Source organism: Panicum hallii, chromosome 8, assembly GCF_002211085.1.
Source record: "Panicum hallii strain FIL2 chromosome 8, PHallii_v3.1, whole genome shotgun sequence".
Classification (NCBI taxonomy): Eukaryota; Viridiplantae; Streptophyta; class Magnoliopsida; order Poales; family Poaceae; genus Panicum; species Panicum hallii.
In genome coordinates, this window is record NC_038049.1 from 29,144,721 (window position 1) to 29,169,593 (window position 24,873).

Sequence of the window (24,873 nt, forward strand, 5' to 3'; positions counted from 1 at the left end):
CAAAGCTTGTAACTCCACTATTTGGGTCACTTGGCGGTTAGCATTCCGATAGTGGCTTTGAGCCACACCAGTTATCTGATTCATACCGTGACGCAGTAGAATCTGGTAATGATATTGCACATCCATGAACCTGGTAATGATACGGGCAGTTTCTTCAGCCAGATCTCCTAGCAAATGACCAAGATGCTCTGTCCGAAAATTCCATTCCGAATTATCAGGGTCAATGGTAGGAAATAAACCAATAGGATATGCGGCAACTTCAGTCGGATGCTGATTGCAGAAAAGTTTGATAGCTTCCAAGGCAACAGTTTCAAGGGTATCAACCAGACGATATCCAACCACTTCCACTTCTATGGGATGCCATGAGGAGCGGAAAGGGTGTTGAGGAATTATCATCTTAACCCGGCATCGAGGAACTCCTTCCTCACGATATTCTACCCCATCGTATTGAGGAGGCTCTGTATAGTGGAACAGAATTAAGGATTCCCATAAGAGATGAGGAAACCCTTCCCAATGTAAATCATTGGTGTGGAAGTGCCCCTCCTGATCCCAAAAGGCATTGGAAGGAGCAGCCATCTGTGACAACATTGCAAATGGTAAGATATATTTACCCTGCGGAAAGCTCACAAGGTAAATGGATTTAAGAAAGTTGATTCTGATAACAGCAAAGGCTGGAAATCAGATGGATACTTAAGAGCTAAAGATTGTGATTTACCCAAACTAGGAAATACCAACATGTTACTTATTTCTTAAAGCAACAAAATTAAAGACCCCTTTTGTTGATTAATGTACTATGCATGCACGCACTATTCGATCTCACAAACAGAAATAACTGCCAAGTAATCTTGGTCTTACGTGGTTAGTTACGGTGGCATAATATAAATACGTCTCTCTCTATTAACTAGTCGATAAGTTCTATTCGTCCTAGTTGCGTAATCGTGGTTAGTGTACCTGCAGAAAACCACAATACATATATATATCCAATGAACCTTTCATGCCAGCATGTCATGAAAGTGTCCCCATTCATTACTGCTCACTATAGAAACAGCATCTGTACTATTACCGCCATACAGACAACGTTAGCATACGTCGTCGAAACAACGTATTCACGGGGGTACCGCAACATGCGGGGGTATGAACAGCGATCGCCATACCCTGCGCCAAACCATCTACTCCCAATGTAGTCAACCAAAGTTGGTACATTGGCAGCATCTTAAGTAAGCCACTGCTTGAGAAACAGCGTTCGGTTCGCATCACCGACAGGAAGGCCAAGCTCCCTCAGTTGGCTGAGGATCCTTACCTTCTTACCTCACGATCGAAGATGTCGTTACAGAAAGTAAGGTTGGGTTGTGCACAAATTTAAGTTTCAACAGAAAAGTAATGCTGGAATTTAGAGTTATATATATATAGTACAGCCACCTCTAATTCCCTTAATAACATTACCCTAGGGCTTTACGTACTAAGCACAACCTTAACGAATCCAACATACCTTTTGCAAAATACTTTGTTGGTCAAATTTTATACCGAAAGTATTTTTAAGGCACTTTATATCTCCAGTGTATACTTGTTAGCTCTGATACCAGCTGTGGCAGAACCAACCTGAATTACACCGGCTCAAGTACGCGAGTCCTCTCTGGAGGGCTACCTCGTGCTTCAAACGGTATAATCCTATTGGCCTGTCGGGTAACGTCCCAATAAACCACCGAACGCAGGATCCAACAAGGTACCTCACACGAAGGTGAGTCCAGAGATATAAATGCCAATACATTTTACACCACAGGCAGATATAATACAAAAATTTTACAAAGCAGCAGTAGCTCCCACTGAGGGGAGATTATTACAAAACAGGTTTAAGTTATAAGTCAAGCAGCGGAGTTTAAAAGCATAAACATTGTACACGTCGTTATTACAAATATTATGCTAGCCCTGGCATAATATCACTCGGCGGAATCTGAGTTGGCCGGGGACGGATCCCACTCCACAGACCAACCATCAGGCAAAGGGTAGGGCCACGGTGTAATGAAAGCTGGCTCATCAGGGAGATTACCTGAAGTAAATCAACAAAAGCAAGGCTGAGTATTCTAATACTCAGCAAGACTTACCCGCTCATGGTATACTTAGCCATGTATCTAGACTTATGCAGGCTTTTTAGTCTTTGGGTAAAGTTTTTAGCTGAAAAGCAACAAAGAGTAGATCCTTAATTTCAACTTTTAGTTTTCAGGTTCAAGTTGATTATCCATTCTAGGTAAGCACTTATAACTACTCAAACATGGTAGAATCTTTAATCAAACATCATCTTTGGTAATCACATAGTTGCTCTTGTTACTCTATGTGGCAAAGGGGGTAAGCCGTCTCATTCATCGTGAGAGGCGGACGATTCCTGAATCGAGATTCAAACCTTGCAAGGATAAACCTAACACACACGCTTGGAACACCAAAGGGTCGTTCCTAAGCAACCGTTTTCCTTTCATTCCGACTCGTGGATCAGGGCCACCACAAGCGACTGCAGGATCATACGCACTTCCAAAGTGCAGGACGTACGTCTGTAGCGTCACTACAAAACCCGTACTCCTAGTTGCCCAGCAACACGTATTCCTACACGTCGAACAAAGTAACCAAAAGAAGCAAATACATGTGGTGGGGGGTATGTCCACTTCTCGGGTCGATTGGTTACTAGGCTTACCGCTTACCATATTTCACGGCATGTGGCTAGTACTTTCAAACGCTTAACCACCGCTACCACACACTGCGGCCTTATCCAGTTCAACAACACAGACGGGGTATCACCTCAACCATGATACCGAATAAAACTCCCGTCCGTCATCCTTATAGTGATAACATGAAAGTAAACATCACAATTCCTATATCGCGCGAGTGACAGGAAATCACTCGACTTCTACCGATCCTATTAGCATAGCAGCTACTCGGACTCAAGTACTATTATTCAATACATTGGTTCCTAGGATTCATGCATCTAGGGTTTCAAACAATTCCTATAAACTTATGGCATAGAATACATAAATAAATATAGAGTGCAGTGTAATAAAAATAGTAGGTTATGTCCGGGGCTTGCCTTCGCTGGTGGGGTTGGGGTTAGTCAAATTAATATCTTCCGAACCTTGGTTCGGGGCTTCAGAGAAATCCGCGACGAGATTCTCGGGGTCTTCAGAATAAACTCCTTCTGGTTCCGGAATCAACTGATAATCTCCGTCGGCGAGAGTGGTCGAATCTATATGATATGCAAGATGGAGTTTAATGAATGTATACACTTTCATTTCAATTCACGATAAAGTTGCGGAACATTACATTTCGACAATCAACCTAACTATCTTGTACTGGGCAGTCATTTATTGAGTATTAAGTATCTTATCTGGATACATCAAATAATTAAGTTAACTTTACTAAATATCTAACTAGTGGCATGGAGCAACAGGTTGGGGTGGTGCCCAATAACTAAGTTAAATCCTTTTATCTATTGCTTGTATTATTGATTTATATGAAGTCCATATTGATACTAAATTATGTACTATTATAACATGTTCAATTTGTTTTAGTTGTTTTCCACCTAATCTTAAGTTGGAAATTTGGTAATAAACTACACTATTATAAAACAGTACTAGAAAATAATTTCTTGATTTTAGAGCATTTAATTTATTCATAAATTTTTATGAACTAGAACTATGGGTCATGAATTTTTCTTTGAATCTAAACTTAAATTCATGGCTGAGGTTACATTAGGCCTCTGACTTTCAAATTTTTATCTTAGATTACTTCTGTTGTAACAAAGCTAAGATAAATTTTTTAGCCCTAAATATGAAGGAATACATTTGGAATTAAATTAAGTAACTTTTATCAACATATAACAAAAAGTACTCGAAATCTAAGCAAATGAACAGTAAAGTACTCGAACTTTTTACACAGAGCTATACATAGCACATACAGTCTAATTTCCAAATTTCAGCTATAACACATGTCTACAACATGAGATATAATTAAAACACTTATTTTCTAATATTTAATCTACATCAGAAAATATACACCTACAGCTCAAACTTCCTAAATAAAAGTAGTCGAGTTTTACTTAAGGATTCCAACAAAATTTAGTTTGCATTTTTATGATTTTTCCTCGAATTGATACAGAATTTCTAAGTTGACAGCATTATTTACACAAGGGGGTCCTTCGGTACTATTCAGCTGAGTCTATAGCCTTACAGAAAACCCCCTGGGTTTTCAAGTCTTCTAACCCGTGGTCCTTAGGCTGGGGACCGAAGCAGAGCAAGGCGGGGGCGGCGGTGTTCTGGCGACGGCGGTCACCGGCGGCGAGGTCCAAGGGCAGGGGAAGACTCAGGGGCTTACGGTGGTCCTGTTGCGCCACTTGTCGAGGGCTGGGGTGGCCGGAATAGTAGGACTCGACGAGGACCCGAGATGGTGGCGGTGAGGTCTTCGTCGACGGCGAGGTTCCGGCAATCAACGTCGGCAAAGGACCTGCGCACGAGAACCAGTGAGTCACGGGGAACGTGTAGGTACAACCAATTGGAAGGATTCGTGTCGGATTTGAAATGACCGACGGAGACAGTAGCGGCGGCGGCGAAGAAGAACGCCGGCGAGCATCGGGGAGGCGCGGTGGTGGACTAGAGAGCTAATGGATGGGTCGGGGAGCTTCACAGAGATGATGTAGTGCTAGCTAGAGGGTTGTTATGGCGTGGAAGGGCCCGGAGCGAGCTGCCCACGGTGGGGGCCGAAGGCGGCGAAGGCGGCGCTCGTCGGAGGCGATGTTCCAGTGGGAATTGGGAGGCAACAGAGGGTCGTCGAGCATGAGCAAGCAATGGGGAAGCTTGCACGAGGATGGATTGGGGCGGAGGAGGTCTGGTGGTGGCTGTCCACGGGCGTGCCGTGCGTGGCCGGAGTGGAAGAGGACGGCGGCGGAGGGATGTGGCTCGGATGCTCGGAATTGGGCACTGGGAGTAGCAGAACAGGATGTAGGCGTTGAAGTGGTGCTGCTGCGTGCGAGAGACCGAGAGTTAAGGCGCGGCAGTGGGCTGTCCACGGCGACGAGGAGGTGGCGGCCGGCGGAGGCTCGGGGTCGTCGTGGCGTGCGCGCGCGAGGCCAGGAAGGGAGGGGAACAGCGGCGGGGAAAGCAAGGGGCGACACGTGGGCACGTGCAGAAACTGGAGGTGGAGCTCGGGGTCCTGTGCCGGCGGTCAGCGGCGGAGGCAGAGCGGAGCAGAGGGGAAGCGGTGGTGCCAGAGGAAGACGAAGCAGGCAGGAGTCAGAAGGACTTGTTTGTGATTTCCAAAACGTGTGGGGACCTCTCGGTAAACTAAAATTTCTCACTGCTACAAAGGTCAAATGCAAAAGTGCTCAACATGAAAGTTGTAGAGTTTTTCAAACTCTACAACATTGTTTTAGGGCTTAGGTTCAGAAACTCAAAGTTTACAACTATTTAGATTACATTTTGAAACAAGATGGAATTTAAGTTAAATTTGTCTTTGCCCACCTAAATTTGATCAAATTTTGGGCATGTTTACAAATTTTCTGACCTGTCATGATTACTTATATTTTTACACATTAACCCTTAAGTAAATTTGAATTTGACTTGTATATTCCAACCATTTCATATATAACCCTTATATTTGTGTTAATTACACATAGGTCCTTAGTTTCATACAAAGTCTATTTCTTTTAGGTTTTAACTTAATATTTGTACTTTTCTTCTCTATGGACATTTGATTTTAACATTTAAGGTTGGTTCCAGAAACTGGTTAAGGTTGTTTCATCGGGCTTCACCGGAATCGGTCGCCAGAGAAGGATAACTACCATGCTTACGTGACAAAGGATGGATAAATTTATAAGAAAACTAGCTACGGATAACCAATGTACTTACAACCAAACTAGCCTGGGATGACTAGCTTACGACCAAACAATCAGAGGTTATCAATGCTCTAGCCCGAGAGGAAGCGTGCCCTATGATGACCAGCAAGCCTAAGACGCCATCTTTTGATTATGGAAGGAAGAGAAATTAGGGTTTAGGAAGTAAAAAGTAATTGCATTGTAGATTGGTTCAATAGGATGTGTCTTAATGTGTCGTCGCCCTTCATATATATCGGGTGGAAAGATCTTAACCCAATAGAAGTTGAAACTCACACAAATCTTGTACCAAAATACAACTCCTAACTTGAATTGGACTGTCAAAACCAGATTAACCGTTAGCCAAAACCGGTCATCTGACCTGTTTCCACAGGTGTTGGTCTTCCTGAAGCCATAACTCCCTCACTCGGACTCCAAATTGGACGTTCAAAATGATAAGATCTACCCTTTAGTACAATCCAATTGATAATTAGATGATGTTATCAAAGTTGGTCTGAACGGTTTTAGAAAATTGTTAGGCCGATTTACACGGAATGTCCAGCAAACCTGATTTGTGCCAATTTTAATTGTCACCGCAAAATGTTTATAACTCAAGTGGGGTTTTTAAAAAATTATTTAATACAAAATAGAAGTGACGCTACAAATCGTAATTCAAAAGCTCCTATGTCAAACTACTCCCTCTATTCCCAATTATTAGTCATTTTAGTCTTTTTATGTGCATAGTTTTTTCTATGAATCTAGATATATATTATATTTAGGTGCATAGCAAAATTTATGTATCTATGTATCTAGAAAAGCCAAAACGACTAATAATTTGGGACCGAGAAAGTACTATCTGCAAACTCTAATTGTCTAAGGCTAGTTCCAATAGGAGTTTCATGGAGAGTTACATAGCATTATGTAACACCCTAATTTTTAAATTAAGAACCTAAGTGAATTTTGCTAGATTCTTTTCAGGATCCATAAGGTTTTTATTCAAACTATTTTGATTTTAGAGCATTTACCGTGAATTAACGGTAATTTACTTAATCATAAAAAGAAATATAAGGAAATATAGGTCTTGTGCATTTCATGCCGCGTTGCATTGTTTCATTGCTTGTCTTCCATTTGAATTTAAATTTCATATTCAAATTCAAATGTATTTCTTTTTCTCCCTCTTTTTCTCTTTTGGCCCGGCCCACTCCCTTTTTTCCTTTTCCCCTCTCCCTTTTCTTCCCGCAAGGCCTAGCCCAGCAGCCTTTTCTTTTTTTTCTCTTCACCGCGCGGCCCACCCTGCTTCGCCCCCCTCCCCGGCCCAACGGCCCACCCGACGCCCCCTCTCTCCTCTCCCTTCTCTCTCTCGCTGTCAGGCGGGTCCTACCTGTCGGGCTTGTCTCCTACCTCGAGCCAGACTCGGGTTCAAACCCAAGTCCAACCAGGCGCGACCCATCGCGCTGCCCTGGGTCCGCACGTCGAGGCCCCTCGGCCGCCCTATAAAGCCGCCGCCCCGTGCCCTTGGTCCCATCAGCCCCGCAGCCGCCGCCTCGCCTCGCAATCCCTAACCGCGCGAGTCCGCCGCCGAAGCACCTCGGCCACCGTCGTCGTCGCGGCCTCGCCGCTCCTCTGTTGCCGCAAGTTGCTGCCGGAGTTCCGCCTTGGGGTGAGGGTCCTCGCCTGCCTGTTTTCCCCTTTCCTCTCGCCTTCCCGCCGCGACGCTTGCTCACCGTCACCACCGTGCCGCGCGCCGCCGCCGTGCATCCCTCTCCGGCCCCCGTCCCGCCAACCCAAGTCCCTAAACGTGTTCCCCTCCTCGCTCTCTTTCTGCCAGGCCAAACCCGAGCCGAAATTGTGTCCGAAATCACGTTTCCCGACGAGCCCCACCGTCGCACAGCTCACCGGCGGCGTCCAGTGCTGCCACCCCGAGCCGCCAGCCGCTCCCGGCACTCCGATCCAGATCCGACGTTATAGATTAGATCTAGACCGGGGTCAAATAACCCGATACCGGTGAACCCTAGGATCTTTTGCACTTTAGCCCCTGAGTTCAATCGAAGTCAACCCACAGTCCACGGCAGTTCAAAAGTATTCACGAGTAGATCCGTTTTCTTTTGTTTAAGCCCTTATCTTTTTCTAAAATACCATCCCTAGCCCCTCTGTTTTTCAATCTAAACCCTAGATTTAAGATTTATTTATATTTTACTGTGATATTCAGGTATTTAGGGTTAAGACACACTAGATTCTAGTATAAAGTGTGTATGTTTGATTTTATGTATGTGTGCTAAAACTTTAATTCAAAGGCAAAATGATCTTTTGGTAATTCTGGAAAATTTAGGTCCTTTGGTGCAAAATGGGTGAGAATGGGAGGTAAAATCAAAACATATGAAGGTTGTTTTGCAAAAAATCAAGAACTTACTTTTAAACCGCAAATAGAGGTGAAACTGCCCAATGGATGCAAGTGTAGTGTAGATTTTAAATAGGATTTCTTTAAAGTTTAAAACTTTGCTAAGTTTTATGTTAGTTTCAAATTCTTAACTCTTTTGAAACTGAACCTTGAAGCAATGTTGTAGAACTTGTTGAACTCTACACTTTTGCTTTTGGGCATATTTCCATTTGAGCTATGGTTTGAAAATTAACTAGGCTTTACAGTGGAGTCCCTGCACTTTTGAAAAATAGCAGATCAGTCCCCCTTCGTCTACCTCCAGTCCCCCTGCTCTGTTTTCCTCTCTGCCCGACCCCGCCGCCCTCGTCGGCCATGTGCCGAGCACTTGCTGCCCCCGCGCCGCTTCCCTCTGCGCCACGTGCCGCCCCAGCACCCGCGCCGCCGCTCTCCACCCCGCGTTGGACCCCTCCCTGCCTCTCCACGTCGCGCCGCCGTCGCCCCGAGCCGCCACGCCTCCTGCCGGTTGCCAGCAGTTGCTCCCGTGCAGCCATGCCTTCTTCTGGACCTTGAGCACGTCCTGGAGCTCCCCACGGACTCACTCTTGCGCTCACACACGTGCATTTCCACTGCCTTTCGCTTTCCCGAGCTTTCCACCTCGCCGGAGCCCCGCCGCAGCCTCGGCTCACCGTCGACAGCTGCCGCTGCCGCTTCCCACCCCTGATCCAGTGCTCTAGCAGCACCACCGCAACCCACTGAAGCTCACAAGCCCACCCAATTTCGTTCTCCCACACTAGATCGCCCGGACCACAGCGCCGGTGAGCTCGAGCTTCCGCCGCCGCTCGGCCTCGCCGTCGTCCCGTCGATCCACCACCTCTTAGCCCCGGCCAAGCACACCACCAGCACCACGTCATCGCGTAGAAGCTATCTAGCCACTCTCCTGCCCTTCGGCCACCGGAACACCGTCGACGTCCCTCGAAGCTCCGCCGCCCGCCCCTGTTCGCCGTCGATACACCGCCTCGGTCCCTCTCTTCCCCAACACCGGCCACCCCCGTGACCACCGTGAGCTCCTGAACCTTTTCTCCCACTTGCCCCTTGCCGCCGGTGAGCCCCTCTCACCGGAATTTGATCGGCCCCGATCGGCTTTCCTGTGTAACCCGGCTAAGGACCCAATTGCAAAGATTTGAATCTTTCCAGGGGCCTTTCTGTAGAAAATCAGAACCCCCTCCCTATTCAAATCAGCCAATTTGTAAAATTCATAGGAATTTGTAGAAAAATCCAAAAATTGCCAAACTAGTTTTATTATGTTCCAGAAGTTTAGCTCTACAAATTTTGTTACTCAAGTACAGTACGAAACAAAAAAATTTTAGAGTTATTTTAAAGTTTAACAAAAGGGTATCTTGTGTGTAACTTTTGCATGTTAACTTTATTTCCTTTGAATTTTGGTGAGTAGCTTGTTTAGGGTATAAGTGATCTTGAATGAAAAATTCACATATAGTACTGAACCCAAGTTTGAATTAATTTAAACTTATGCAAATCAAGCTAGAAATAGTTTAAATTTATTCTAGCATGTTACTAAGGTTTTTATGCTTAGAGATTTTTACCATGTGATGTTCTACAATAGAGTAGTCCATAGTAAATATTTTGGGAATTTACAACACTATTTTGCTTAAGGTTTGCATTTAAACTTGAAATTTGAACTTAATTCAAACACTTTAGTTTCTGTTTTCAGAAAATTATGAAAAATTCACAGTAAGCTCATCCACTAGAAGATAGCTTACCTACAAAAATTCAAGGCTAGAGCCTTTGTGGATTTCAAAATAAAAATCAAACTTGTTGACTTAATTCTATTAAATCCAGTAATTTGATATTGAATTAAAGTATACTTAGTGAATTTGAATTCAAATCTCCTGTTTTATGAAGTTGTATTTATCAATTGGTTGGATTGCAATTTTATCGTGAAATAAAATACTTAACTCAAGAACCACCTAATTTAAATTATTGCATATCATGTAGAGTCAGCGACACTCAACGACGGAAACTACGAGCTAGTCCTGGAAACCGAGCAAAGGATTTCTGAAGATCCTGCAAACGTTGTTGAGACTTTAACTGAAGCCCCGAACCAAAGTTCGGAAGACCTTGACATCCCTGCCCTCAGCCCCGCTCAAGAAGGCAAGCCCCGATGCATAACCCAGTATTTGAAATTACTACACTTATACGATTTTATCCTTATGTATCTATATTATGCATTACGTCTAGGAGTTGAAATGGAACCCTAGATGCATGAATCCTAGTAACCTATGTATTGAGCCTGAGTCCTTATCAAATAGACGCTTTGCTAATAGGACCGGCAGAAGTCGAGTGATTTTCTGTCACTCGCGCGATATAGGAGTAGAATGTTTACGATTCTGCATTCACTATAAGGATGATGGACGGGGTCATGTGCAATATCATGACCTGGAAGGTTACCCCATCTGTATTGATAAAAGTTGCTAAGGTCGCAGTGTGTGGTAGCTGTGGTTAAGCGTTTGAAAGTACTAGCCACATGCCACGGAATATGGTAAGCGGTAAGCCTAGTAACCAATCGGCCCGAGGAGTGGACATACCTCCCACCACTCGTAATTTGGTTTTTCACACGCGCCGACGTGCGGGAGTACGTTCCGCACAGCGGATAGGAGTACGGTCACGTAGTCGCGCTATAGATGTATGTCCTGCATATTGGATGTGCGTATGGTCCTACAGTCGCTTGTGGTGGCCCAGTTCCACGAGTCGGAATGAAAGGCAAACGGTTGCTTCGGAATGATCGTTGAATGTTTCAAGCGTGTGAGTTAGGTTTACCCTTGCAAGGTTTGGAAATTCGATTCAGAATCGTCCGTTTCTCACGGAGATTGAGACTGCTTATTCCTTCTGCCACATAGAGTAAGAACAATAACTATTGTTGGAACAATCTTGATGGATGTTAATCTCCATCTTGCTTGTCTTGTATAGGTGCTTACCTAGAATGGTTAATGAAACTAGAATTTGAAAGCTAAAATATGAAAGTTAGATCATATTCTCTGTTGCTTTTCAACAAAAGAAAACCAGAGCCTCTCAAATCCTCCATAGTCTAGTTATGGGCTAAGTATATCCGATTTCGGTTAAGTCTTGCTGAGTATTAGTATACTCAGTCTTGCTAGTCTATTTTTCAGGTATGACCTTTGAGAACCCCACGGATGGTCCAACATGGCCAATCTCTGTTCCGTTTGGCTGGTCCGTGGAGTGGGATCCGTCCCCGGCTGGCGGTGACCCTCCGGAATGACACCATGTTTCGGGCTGAACTCGGTGTCAACCTTCACGATGTGTGTAGTCGCGTGTTTATTTCTTCCGCTGTAACTCTACACAAGCTTGCATAGCTTATGGCTTTTAAACAATGTTTGTATAAGTATACTTAAGTTTGAAATGGTTTGTAATAATGTTTAATATTCTGTGAATTAAAAGTTGGTGAGCTGTTGTGCGATTGTAAACTCGCCTTCGTGCGAGGTAAACCTGCTTCGATCCTGTTGAACCGTGGTTGTATCGGGCGGTGACCCGACAGACCAATGGGTTGTTCCATTTGAAGTGCGTTGAGTTAGGATCGCCTGTATAGTGATGACTAGCGCGCTTGAGCCGGAATAATTCAGGCGGTTCTGCCACATTTACCCCTCGGTTTGTTTGTTCAGAACCCTTCTAGCTTCAAATCTTTTACAAATAAGCCCTTGGAATCATGTTTTAGCCATAACTTCTCTGTTTTAACTCCGTTTTCATCGATTCTCGCGCTCACGCGGCCCTTGCAACGTATACAGTAGCTTTATAATGTTGTTTTGCTTTGTCTATAATGTTTGTTATACTATTTCTTATTTATTGTGCTTGTTTGTTCGTATGTACTTATGTGTTGTGATAGACGGTGCGCGGTTTGAGGATCCTCAAACGCAAGGCTTTTAAGACGTCCCTGAGCAGCAGTAGTACTTTAACGAAGGCGAGTGGTCCCATATCATATTCCAGTCCTAATAATTTTCTAAATACACACATTTACTTTATATGCATGCATATGTCTATAATATGGTGGATCCCAAACTAAGGATGTGCCTAGTTTCTTTTGAACTTCCTTGATTAAACCTGGGTTATTATATTTATGTTGTAGCTACGCTAGTTGCTTTTATTTAGACTTTGGTTGGATAACCTGAAAATCACGCTACACTAGTTTTACTCATGTTCTGGAATACCTTTATGGTGATAATTAAGATCATTGCATTAATTGCAACATGGAGAACCGCCCAGGAAAACAGTGCAACCATAATACTACATGGCTCGGATCTTGGCTGATTAATTAGAAACACTAACTTATGACGATCTTACCAAAAGGGCAAGAGAGGTTGCATCGTCGGGGTATAGCTCGATCCTCTTGAGGCTTCATGATATGAGGTCCTTGGCTAAGGTACTTCCTCATTAGGGACGGTTATGACCGCTTTGACTTGAAACCTTAGCGGATTATCACAAGTTAGGGAATCTTTGTAAAGGCCTCGTAGTGAATTCCTGCCACTCACCTCGGAAGTGTTTAAGGGCCTTACAAACCCAGGCATCAAGGGAAACATGAGTTGTGGGTAAAATGTACAACCTCTGCAGAGTGAAAACTGATATATCAGCCGTGCTCACGGTTAAGAGCGGTTTGGACCTTCACATGATAATTGAACTTAAAAATGATCTAAATTGATGTTCTTTATTCATGGTGTTGTTACTTATCTCTTTTATTTGTTTAAACGTTCGTATATACTTACATTTAGTTAATGCTTGCCAAATAAACCTTGATCAGCTAAAAATGCTTATCGCAATCAAACCATGCTAGCTTTTCCTTAATTTTAGCCTTGCATTTCATATAATTTACTCCACTTGTTGAGTACTAAGTGTACTCATGCTTGCTTTATTAAAACCAATGCTGCTCATAACAAGATAATTGTCCGGAGTTCCCTGAAGATTTCGAGGAGTTCTAGGCGTATGTCTCCCAGTCATCTGCCTGTGAAGTTGAAGTTCGCTACTAGTTATAAACCTTTATTTATTCTCGCTTAAGATTAAGACTTTCGGTCATCTAATAAAGTACTATGATACTCTCTTTTGTTATGACATTATTTCGGATATACACTTGTATCGTCTATCATATGTGTGGAACTTGATCCTGGCGCACATATGAGATGCACTCGGTTTCTTTCCAAAACCAGGTGTGACACATTAAATTATATGCCACATCATCAATTTTGCTGATATGGCGAGGAAAGAGAAGGAGGAAGCTTCATGGAATGAGAGAGAACTCAGCCGCCACAGTTTCCTAATTTTCAATCTTGGTAACTGCATCATCAAACTGTGCACTGGGACTGGTCTAAGTCCAGTCTCAATGGGAGTTTCATGGTATTAAATTATATGCCACATCATCAATTTTGCTGACATGGCGAGGAGAGAGAAGGAGAGAGTTTCATGGATGAGAGAGAAGTTTCATCCCCATGAAACTCAGTCGGCACTGTTACCTAGTTCTCAGTCTTGCTAATTATGCCATAAAACTATGCATTGAGACTGACCTAAGGGCATCCCCAACCCTCCATATAGGATGATTTACATAGCATTAATTATACCACCATATAGGACTTTTAGCTTATGTGGCACGATATGAAAGGAATCGGTGCTCGTAGCCTAAGAGGGAGAGGGGTGAATCAGGCTACTTAAAACCTTAACCTATGGAACAAACTAGTTAGAACAAAATATAAGCTAAAACAAACTATCTAAATATTCAACTACGGATCATCTAGTGTGAAACTCTCATCCCAAAATAAGTTTTGCAACCTATGGCCAATCCTAGTTTGGAACTACTCTAAGAAACTAAAGGCACACAAGTTACAAGAATGAAATTCGGAAACGTAAAGAAGGGGATGAGAGGAAGCAAATTCTTGACGCAAGGATTTATCCCGTGATATCAGTAGGTACTAAGCCATCTCTAATCCATATTGTTGAAGCACTCACAAAGAGTATTGCTTTTTGGTCACCAAGTCTCTTCCGAGACACCCCTTGACTTACCACAAAAGCTAGGCCATTAAGCCTCACGCCAAGTTCCCGGTCACCTTGATGACGCCTTCACTATGGAGCTTCCCACAAAGGAGGGGTCTCCTTCTCCCTCACACAAAGCCATCGTCGCTACTCCACACAAAGCCAGAGGGTTGAAGACTTGCCGACGAGCAACAAAGACTCCAAACTGGCCGACACACCGAGATTACAGCTGAAATTCACTCAAGAACTAGCACAAGGCATCTACACCTTGCTCTCTTACTCTAACTAGAGCTAGCCTACCACTATCACTCATAAAACTTCTGCTAAAGTTTAATAATTTGATCAATGAGCTCTTGGATGGCTTGGAGAACTCCTTCAGAGTATGGGTGCTTTACATGAACTCCAGCAACCTCAAATGACCCGTGGTGATGCCTTATATAGGCTAGAGATGCACTCCTAGCCGTTGCATGCTTTTTGCCTGAAAAACTTAAAGCGTCGATTAAACCGGTCACATAAGTCGGTTTAACCAGTCACTCTGAAGTTGCATGCTAGCCGTTGATCACCTTTCTACCATGTCTTCTTTTGCTTGCGTCATTGCACCGACGCTTTCAAATGACGCGCCGTCGGTTCAACCGGTGCTGAAGACTTTGCTTAGAAAATCTTCTAGAACCAAAACATGCTTATTGAGTAATCACAGCACTCTTGCACTGACGCCTTCGTTTACATCGTCGGTTCAACTGGTGCTGGAGCATATTTTGACCAAAACCTTCTAGAGCTTTCGTGCATGTCACCAGACCAATTTAGCATTGCTCTGACGCTTGCTATCCATAGCGTCAGTTTAACCGGTGGTACTGAGTTTTCCTTCACATGATCATAGTTTCAATTTCCAATGCACCGCTCCATTATAAATTCATTCCATCAGTTTAACCGATGCATGTAATCATGTTGCATTTATCCAATTCGTCGTTGCAATCATTTGAAAACTATCGGTACATACAGACAGGGGTACCTCCTGCTAGGGTGTCCAGGCCCTTAGCGTATCACCATACGAGATCTCCCCCTTGCCTTCTGGGTGACTAGGCGTATGGCCCGGGCCTGACAGCTGGGACCGAGGTCTTCGGACCCTCCCCGAGCTCCCTGAGGTCCGGGACCTCCGCATGCCATGGAAGGCAGGGGAGCTCTCGGGTAGCTCCCGCAGACCCGGACTCCCCAGGGAGGTCCGGGGCCGCCGCGTGTGATGGCCGGACCATCACGGGCCTGACCGCTCCAACCGGCCTTGGGGGCCCGGACCTCCTCCCCCCGGGGAGGGGTCCGGTGCCGCCACGTGCCGCCCCTGCGGAGAGAGCGGGGCTGGCCCTGCTACGTGCGTGTGGCAAGAGGCCCTTCGAGGGTCTCTAGCCCACCAACCAGCATTTAATGCGGTAGCTGAGCCGGGCGCCCCCAAGTCAAAAAGAGTGGTCTACCACTGACACACGGGGCAGGTAGGCTGACACCACGGTAAGCCCGCCTGTTTCCAAGGCGGCGCGTCGTGTCACCGTGTACTGTGCACCAGCGGCGTGCAGTCCCATCACGGCACCGCACGCGGCGTAATGATGGGCTGTAACAAGAGAGCCTAGGCGTGCGCTACTACAGTGCGCGCGGAGGCAACGATGCGGCGGGTCAGCTCTGCCCCCGCGCCTGTCAGAATCGCACCCAACAGTGGCAGCACAGCACCACTGTTGGGTAACACTGACAGCGGTCACTGTGCCTGCAAGACAGCACACGACCGCATCCGGGTTGTAGATACGCACGTTATCTTCCCAACCGTGAAGGCAGCGACAAGGGGCTGGAGAAGGAGAACTCCATACCACATAGAGTAGGCCCCTGTTGGCCGGGCCCACCTGTCGGGGTCCCGCACAGTGTAAGCACCTCCCTTGAACCATAAAAGGGAGTGTGCACTCGTTAGAGGACAAGTTCTTACACACACGCGTTCACGCTGCTCTCCGTTCAGGCTGGCATAGTCAATACAACACTAAAGTGGACGTAGGGTATTACGCTCCGGCGGCCCGAACCACCCTAATTCTTTGCGTCCTTCCTGTGGTCAACCGCACATCGATCGAGCGCTCCTAAGTCTCCTCCAAACCCATCCTTAACTAGGATTAGGCGGGTGCTTACCGCCACCCGGCTGGAGATTTCCTCCGACATTTGGCGCGCCAGGTAGGGGCCTTAGGTTTGGTTTGCGCTCGGTCGGCCTTCACGACCTCAATGGCGCAGGAAGATGGTCACAATGACCTCCTGTTGGGCGAGGAGGTGGCGTCCACGATGCCACATGTTTCCCATCGTCCAACATCCAGGGCGGTGCGAGCAGCTCCACAACGCGCTGCGGCGCGGGCCTCAGTGGCCCAATCGGTGCCCGCACCAAATGGGCCGCTCATGGCAGCCAGGGAGTTACTCCGCAATCCCCCTGATGAGGCGGCCTCGCCCGATGCCCAGAGGCAATGGCGTGATGACGTCGACCGCCTCCTCAACCTGGCACAGGCTTCCCCATGTTCAACAGGGGGGGTCTGCCTCCAGGCAATGCCGTCATCAGGGCGGCGCATCCGGTTCTGTGCACTCACCATCAGTGAGGAGTCTGCGGACCGAGGACCTCCGGGCGGAGCTCAACCGCAGATGTGCGGGAGAGGACACCCGTGTCTCCATCGAGCGGGCGCGAGGTCGCCGGCTCAGTATCGAGGGTCGCGACCTCGATGTCGAATTCGCTGCGGTGGTTCCGGCCCCGCAGGGACTTGTCCAGGCACCGGTGTCCGGGGTGGGCTGCGCCGCGATCGCAGATCACCTTCGCGCCGTCGCCTGGCCGTCCAAGTTTCGGCCACACTTGCCGGAAAAGTATGATGGGTCCTCTAACCCGTCAGAATTCCTGTAGGTCTACATCACCGCCATCACGGCGGCTGGAGGTAACGACGCCGTCATGGCAAGTTACTTCCATGTAGCCTTGATCGGGCCAGCCCGGACCTGGCTCATGAACCTAACTCCAGGATCCATCCGATCTTAGGTGGAGTTGTGTGCACAGTTCACGGCAAACTTTATCAGTGCGTACCAACAGCACGGTGTGGAGGCCCACATCCACGCTGTGAGGCAGCAACCCGGAGAAACCCTCCGGGCCTTCATCTCCCACTTCACCAAGGTACGTGGAACGATTCCACGTATCTCCGATGCGTCTATTATCACGGCTTTCCAACAGGGGGTCCGTGATGAGAAGATGCTGGAGAAGCTGGCGACCCACCAGGTGGAAACCGTCACCACCTTGTTCGCTTTGGCGGACAAATGCGCCAGGGCAGCAGAAGGCCGTGCATGGCACTCTGCAACCCAGGCAGGACCCGCTCAAACAAGTGGGCCCAGTGTCGCTGCCCCTGGCAGCGGCAAGAAAAAGAACAAGAAGAGCCGTGGCTTCGACAAGTCACGGATCGGGGGTCCGGCCGTTGCAACAGCAACGACCGGGGGCCAGAACCCCCGCGGCAAGCACCCACGGCAACAGCGCACTGACCCCGGGTCGTGCCCTGTTCACCCTGGGGCACGCCACAGCGCCACCGAGTGCCGCGAGATCCAAAAACTCGCGGAGCGCCTCAGCAAGAGGCGCGACCAAGCCTCAAGAGAAGGCACCTCCCCTCCACGACGGTCCGGCAAGGAGAAGGTCTCCGACGCCGATGCGGCCGCCGCGGAGAGGGAGTTGGGGTACCAAACCCCCAACAAAGACCTCAAGGGTCTCTTCCACCAGTCCGACTCTGAGTCCGGTGGTGACGAGCACCGCAAGAAGCTGTACGTCATGTACAGCGGTAGTTCGGAGCTCGTCTCCCGGCGGGACGTCAAAACCCTTCGCTGATAAGTCCTCTCGGTGAAGCCAGTGACACCAAAGGCGGCGCCGCACCAGAGGTGGAAGAACACCACCATCTCCTTCGGGCCGTCGGATTGCCCAGAGAACATGGCGGGTGCTGGTGTGCTACCGCTTGTCATGGCACCCACCATCTCCAACGTCCGCCTCCACCACGTGCTGATCGACGGAGGTGCAGGCCTCAGCGTCATCAGCTATGCGGCGTTCAAGCACCTACAGATCCCGGAGTCCAAGCTGACTCCTTCGCGCCCATTCTCCGGAGTGGGCCCGGACTCGGTGTACCCGGTAGGGACCATCACCCTACCGGTTACATTTGGGACGGAGGACAACTTCCGTACCGAGAACGTGCAGTTCAAGGTGGCGGAGGTTAACCTCCCTTTCAACACCATCATTGGCAGACCGGCCCTGTACCGGTTCATGGCCATTGCCCATTACGGGTACTTGGTCCTGAAGATGCCTTCTCCGGCAGGCGTCCTCACCGTCCAGAGCGACCGGGCCGCCGCTGTCATGGTGGTCGAGAAGCTCCATGCGCTGGCAACAGGGCTTGCCCCTGCAGCTGGCGCCCAGGGGTCCGACCCCTCCACCTTGCGTGCGAAGGCTCTGGCCAAGGCGCCCAAGGTCCATCCGTCCGACACGGACGATGTGCCCGTGAAGACCGTCCAGGTCGGAGAAGAGACCTCCCAGACCACCCGCATCGGGGGGGATCTGGGAGAGAAATAGGAAAGCGCGCTCATCGCCTTCCTCCGGGCAAATATCGACATGTTCGCCTGGGAACCGTCACAGATGCCTGGGACCCCTAGGGAGGTGATTGAGCACCATCTGAAGATCCACCTCGATGCCAGGCCGGTCCGGCAGAAGCCACGTAAGTAGTCCATCGAGCGGCAAAACTTCATCCGCGAAGAGGTCCGTAAGCTGCTACAGGCTGGCTTCATCGAGGAGGTCTACCACCCAGTATGGTTAGCCAACCCAGTCGTGGTCCCGAAGGCTAATGGGAAGCTTCGGATGTGCATCGACTACACCAATCTTAATAAGGCATGTCCAAAAGACCCTTATCCACTTCCGCGTATAGACCAAATTGTAGACTCCACCTCCGGGTGTGATTTGCTATCCTTCATAGATGCCTATTCTGGTTTTCACCAAATCAAGATGGCTGAGAATGATAGGAAGCATACATCTTTTGTAACAGTGGATGGTCTTTATTGCTATATAGTAATGCCTTATGGATTGCTTAATGCTCTACCCACCTTTGCTCGTGCAATGAACATCACTTTAGGTGATTTGGTTAGAGAAATAGTTGAGGTGTATGTTGATGACATCATTGTCAAGACTAGATAATCAAATTCCCTCCTAGAAAATTAGCTCAAGTCTTCGACAAGCTACGAGCGACCTCCACCAAGCTTAACCCCGAGAAATGCGTCTTCGGCGTATCGGCGGGGAAGCTCCTTGGTTTCCTAGTCTCCCACCGGGGGATCGAGGCCAACCCGGATAAGGTCCAGGCGATCGAGGCAATGAGACCCCCTACGCGCCTCAAGGACGTCCAGAGGTTGACGGGGTCCCTAGCAGCCCTCAGCCGCTTCATCTCGAGGTTGGCGGAGAGGGCACTTCCCTTCTTCAAGCTGATGAGGGGGTCCGGTCCATTTGCATGGACTGAAGAGGCAGAATGTGCCTTCCAAGAGATGAAGCAGTACCTCACCTCCTTGCCGGTCCTGGTTGCACCGGACCCAGGTGAGGCGCTGTTTCTTTATCTTGCAGCAACGGCCGAAGTGATCAGCATGGTGCTGGTCACTGAGAGGTCCGAGCATCTCCCACAGGGGGCCCCCGCGGACCCCCCTGCAGGAGAAGGAGGTCTGGCCTCCACCACTCCGGCAACCAGCCCTACTTCGGGGGGTCCGGCCGGGTTCCGACCCGGAGAAGTACCAAGCCGCATGGGGTCCGATGGGTCCCCAGTTCAAGCAGAAGGATCCGCTCCGGCTGGCAGAGTCAGGACCGTCCAGAAGCCGGTCTACAACGTCAGTGAGGTCCTTCATGAGGCAAAGGCCAGGTATCCTGAGACGCATAAACTTCTTTATGCTATACTCGTTGCGTCCAGGAAACTCCGCCACTACTTTCAGGCCCATAAGATTGTGGTGGTGACCTCCTACCCATTGAGGGCCATCCTCCACAATTCCAACGCCACAGGCAACATCGCCAAGTGGGCAGCTGAGCTCGCTGGATTCCAACTCGACTTCCAGCCATGCCACGCCATCAACAGTCAGGTCCTTGCTGACTTCGTGGCGGAGTGGACACCAGCACCAAGCATCCCAGGGGGTCCAGGTGATGGCTCGGACCCCCCACGTCTGGAAGTCAGGGCTCCGGTGTTCACCGTACCCACTGGTCCCTCTTCTTTGACGGGTCCACCCGCAGCAAGAGGGCAGGGGCTAGCGTGGTCCTCATCGACCCACATGGCGAACAGTTGAAGTACATGGTGCACCTCGACTTTGAGGCCACCAACAACATGGCGGAGTATGAGGCCTTGATCTTTGGACTCACGGCGGCTCTGTCCCTGGGAGTTCGGGAGCTCCTGGTCAAAGGGGACTCCCAACTCGTCATCAGGCAAGTCCGGGGGGAATGTTGCTGTAACAATCCCCAGCTTGCAGCCTACCTCATTCACATGAAGAGGCTGGAGAAGGACTTCCATGTGCTGGAACTGTAACATGTTCCACGCGAGGCCAACTCAGCAGCTGATGCACTCTCCGCGAGCGCATCGACTCAGGCACCCGTGCCTGAGGGCGTCTTTCAGAGACGCCTGCTGAAGCCTTCCGCCCAACCTGCCGATCTGGGCGAAGGGGGTCGGACTAGCACCTCGAAGCTAGCGGTCCCAGCGGCGCTCCATCCGTGGAGCCCGACAAGGGTTGTGTGCTCCCTAGAGGGTCCCGAAGACCTCAGGGAGCCAAGCCCAAATTCTCAGGAAGGTCCCGATGCATGGATCTCTAAGGTCCGGGACTACCTGAAGGATAATTTCCTTCCTGAAGACCAAGCATCTGCTGAGCGCATAGTCCAGATGGCAAAGCAGTACGCAGTGGTAGAAGGGGATCTCTACCGCCGCGGCGCCAACGGCATCCTCATGCGGTGCATTACCCAGGAAGAGGGCCGCGACTTGCTCACGGAGATCCATGGAGGCGAGTGCGGAAGTCATTCTTCATCCCGTACGCTAGTCGGTAAGGCCTTCCGGCATGGCTTTTACTGGCCGACAGCGCTCCAGGATGCAGCTGAGTTGGTAAGGTCCTGCAAGGCGTGTCAGTTCCATGCAAAGCAGATACACACTCCAGCTTAGGCGCTGTAGATGATTCCTCCCTCTTGGCCCTTTGCCGTGTGGGGGTTGGATATCTTGGGACCTTTCCCTAGAGCCGTCGGCGGGTACCGGTACCTCTATGTCGCCATTGACAAATTCACCAAGTGGCCGGAGGCAACCCCAGTAGTCAAAATCACCAAGGCATCAGCAACCGCTTTCCTCAGGTCAATTGTGTGCCGGTTCGGGGTCCCGAACCGGGTCATCACTGACAATGGGACTCAGTTCACGAGCCAATACTTCCAGGAGTATTGCGAGGACATTGGCATCCAGCTTTGTTTCGCCTCAGTGGCGCATCCCAGGAGCAATGGCCAAGTCGAACGGGCTAATGCTGAGATCCTTAGAGGGCTCAAGATCCGGACCTACTGTGATCTTGAGAAACATGGCGCAAGGTGGATTGATGAACTTCCGAGTGTGCTGTGGGGGAACCGGACCACACCCAGCCGGGCAACAGGGGAAACCCCTTTCTTCCTGGTCTACGGGGTTGAAGCGTGCCTTCCCCCGGAGATCACCATGGTCTCTCTACGAGTCCAGGCTTTTGATGAGGATTTGCAAGAACAGCAGCGTCGCCAAGATGTGGACCTCGTCGACGAGCGCAGATGGCGAGCAGCAGTCCGAAACGCACAGTACAACCAAGCGCTCCGGTGCTACCACCAACGGTTTGTGCGGAATAGGGAGCTCCGGGTTGGGGACCTAGTCTTAAGGCGAATCCTAAACCGAGAGGGCCTGCATAAGCTCTCCCCCAGTTGGGAGGGGCCCTTCAAGGTAACAAAGGTGTGCCGACCCGGATCTGTCCGTCTGGCTACGGAGGAAGGCATGCAACTACCCAATCCATGGAACATTGAGCACCTCCGTAAGTTCTATCCCTAGGACCTAGTTGAGAGGAAATTTTTCCTTTGTAATTGGTAGCATCAACGTGCGGACCAGGGCGGTGGAGGTCCGCCCTCGTAAACCTGGCCCCTAGCGTACATCGCACAACTCTCCTATACCAATTCATTAAGGAAAAATTTATTTCTCAGTGTGTCCTTGAAGTCTATGCAATTCTATTTTTTCTTCGCTTCTTGCTACGCTAACCCCCCACGTGGTTTTTTTGCGTCTCTGGCGTGCCCAAGGCCTTTCTTAAGTTGCTACGCTACGTCTCTGCCCGGAACCTCTGTCTCGCAGAAGAAAAGGAACCGGACCCCTGGGAACTGGCTTCAGGGAGACGTACTCGTCCTTTGCTGGGGTCCAGGGTTGTGTAGCCGCTTAGCCTGGTTCCGTACCCTAAGCCTACACGCCCTGCCCTCCTAGGGTGAGTACCGTTGTACCTCGAACCATGGACCCGGGGGCCGGGACCCCTTTAATCCCCAAACCTAGGTCCTAGTGCTCTGACCCGTCACGCAACTAAGGAGGCCTTCGCTGACCGGACCGGGACCTCATGGGGACGTCTACTAAACGTCGATCTGAGTCATGTGCAGGACCTCGGTTCTATGGTAGCTAGCCCCGATCTATCGCGACTACCTCCCAGGGGGCCACGGGACCTCGGTGTACTCAAGAATACTTTACAGATCGGCAACCAAGAAAACAGCTAAGTTTTTCACAAAAAGAATACTTAAATGCATCACTGATAATATGCACAACATTATGAAGTTATCTTAAAACAACAAAAGTTATATTACAAAAGAAACAACAAAAGAAACTACTGTCCGGCGGCACCCCCACTCTCTACAGGTTCGGGGCGGCGGCGGATGTGTGCCGCGACCATGTCAGCCACCTCCTGGACTCCTTCCCGCGCGGCGGCTGCCGTTGCCCGGAGAGGTCCGACCAGGATAGGAGTCAGCTGGATGGTGGGGTCATGGCTCCGGAAGCTAGTGAGGATGTACTCCGCCATCCCCCGAGCAACTACACGCCCTTCCGTCTCCAGGAGGTCCTGGATGCTGGCCTCCACGTCCCGCAGCCGCTCGGCGGTGGAGTCCAGGACCTGGAGGGCGGCGCCAAGAGGTGAAGGAGCCCCCGACACCGGATGGGGTTGGCTCCGAGTGCTTCTAGCAGAGGGTTCACTGCGCCGACCCATCTTGTGATCCGGTCAATGCTGGCGCTCCGCTCCGCCAGGAGCTCCTCCACCTTGGCCTCCCTCTCCCGGAGGGCCGCCTCCCGCTCTTGGAGCCTCCGGGTCCCGGCTGCCAGCTCCTCCTCCATGGTCTCTTCCTGCTTCCGGAGCTCTTGGAGCCGGCCTACCTCCTCCGCCTCGCGGGCGGCCAGCCACTTTTCTTTCTTCGCCACGGCTGCCGCCAGCTCTGCGAGAGAGGCCTCTTGCGCCTCAACCGCTGCCGCCGCCTTCTTGGCCTGATCGGCCAGCTCCAGGGTGGTCCGCTCCCTGTCTGCTGCCGCCAGCATCTTCTCCTCCGCCTCGATCTGCCGCTCAAGGGCTTCCGCTTCCCGCCGCGTGGCCGCCTTCTCCCGTTGGAGCGCCGCCGCCTCCCGGTAGCGAGCCTCCTGCAGTTGCTCTTGCAGGAGCTCACGCTCCAGCATGAGCTTGGCGCGCTCTTCAGCGTGGCGGGCGGAAGCGGACTTGATGCGGTCCCCCAGGCGGCGCTCCCAGTCGAAGAGCCGGAAGTGCTCCGCCCCCAGCTTCTCCCATTCTTTGCGGATGCCAGCCTCCAGCTCCTCCTGAGCCTGCTGGCATTTGGCAAAGAGCCGGGGGAGGGGGATCTCCGCTGCGCTCGGGAGGAGGGGCCTTCCTAGTACCACCTCCGGTTCCTCCTCCTCCGCTGGTGGGGCGGCGGCGCTGGTAACCTCAGTAGCCTCAGGTGCCACTGTCTCCGCCGCCTCCGCTGTCTCTGGCGCTGCAGCCTCTGCCGTGGTAGCGGCCCCCTCTGCTGCCGGCTCAGCTGGAGAGGGCCCGGCCTTAGCACCTGGCTCAGCTGCCGGTGCCTCGGTCGCCGCAGCGGGCCTGGCGGCCTCCTCCTGGGGGGCGGCTTCGGGTCGTGGCGGTGTGGTGGCCTCTGGCTCCGGACCTCTAGGTCCGGGGCCTTCTGGAGCTATCTCGGGCGGGGGCCCTGCTGGACCGACGCCGAAGATTCCGGCGCTGGCTGGGGGCCGGATCCCCCGATTGGTACCTCTGAAGAATGGGGCCTGCCGTGTCACCAATATGATTAAGGCCCGGAAGTTAAGAGGGATAACGAAGAGCTCTAAGAAGACTACTTACGTGAAGTTGAACCACTCCCATCTGCCCCGGGCGGCTGGGGGGACCTTCCTCCCTGCCGAGGACCCCCCCCCCCCCGGACCTTTGGCGGGTGTCCCCGGCCGCCGATGCTTCTGGCGGCGGTGGTGGGGTCTGTCGCCTGGGCTCGGATGGTGGTGGTGGCGTCGCCGGATGCCGCATCAGTGGTGGTGGTGGGGGAGTATGCTGCCTCGGAGGAGGCCAT

At 50.2% G+C, this 24,873-nt stretch overlaps 1 protein-coding gene across 1 annotated transcript; it reads right to left on the bottom strand.

Moving 5' to 3' along the window:
• Positions 1 to 23,144: 23,144 nt before the first annotated feature.
• On the bottom strand, positions 23,145 to 24,873 carry LOC112903714 (ribonuclease Y-like). The gene is made up of 4 exons (XM_025972939.1): positions 24,733 to 24,873; positions 24,242 to 24,580; positions 23,570 to 24,121; positions 23,145 to 23,426 (listed from the first exon to the last, which is right to left on the bottom strand). Exons 1-4 carry the CDS (start codon positions 24,871 to 24,873, stop codon positions 23,145 to 23,147), a joined length of 1,314 nt encoding a protein of 437 aa, XP_025828724.1.

Excerpts from the sequence above, each read along its gene's own strand:
- LOC112903714 (XM_025972939.1), bottom strand. The coding sequence starts at position 24,873 with ATGGCCTCCTCCGAGGCAGCATACTCCCCCACCACCACCACTGATGCG. Across the intron at positions 24,581-24,732 it reads GCCGGGGACACCCGCCAAAG|GCCCCATTCTTCAGAGGTAC; the intron begins GTCCGGGGGGGG and ends GTGACACGGCAG. Across the intron at positions 23,427-23,569 it reads TCCGGGAGAGGGAGGCCAAG|GTCCTGGACTCCACCGCCGA; the intron begins GTGGAGGAGCTC and ends GCCGCCCTCCAG.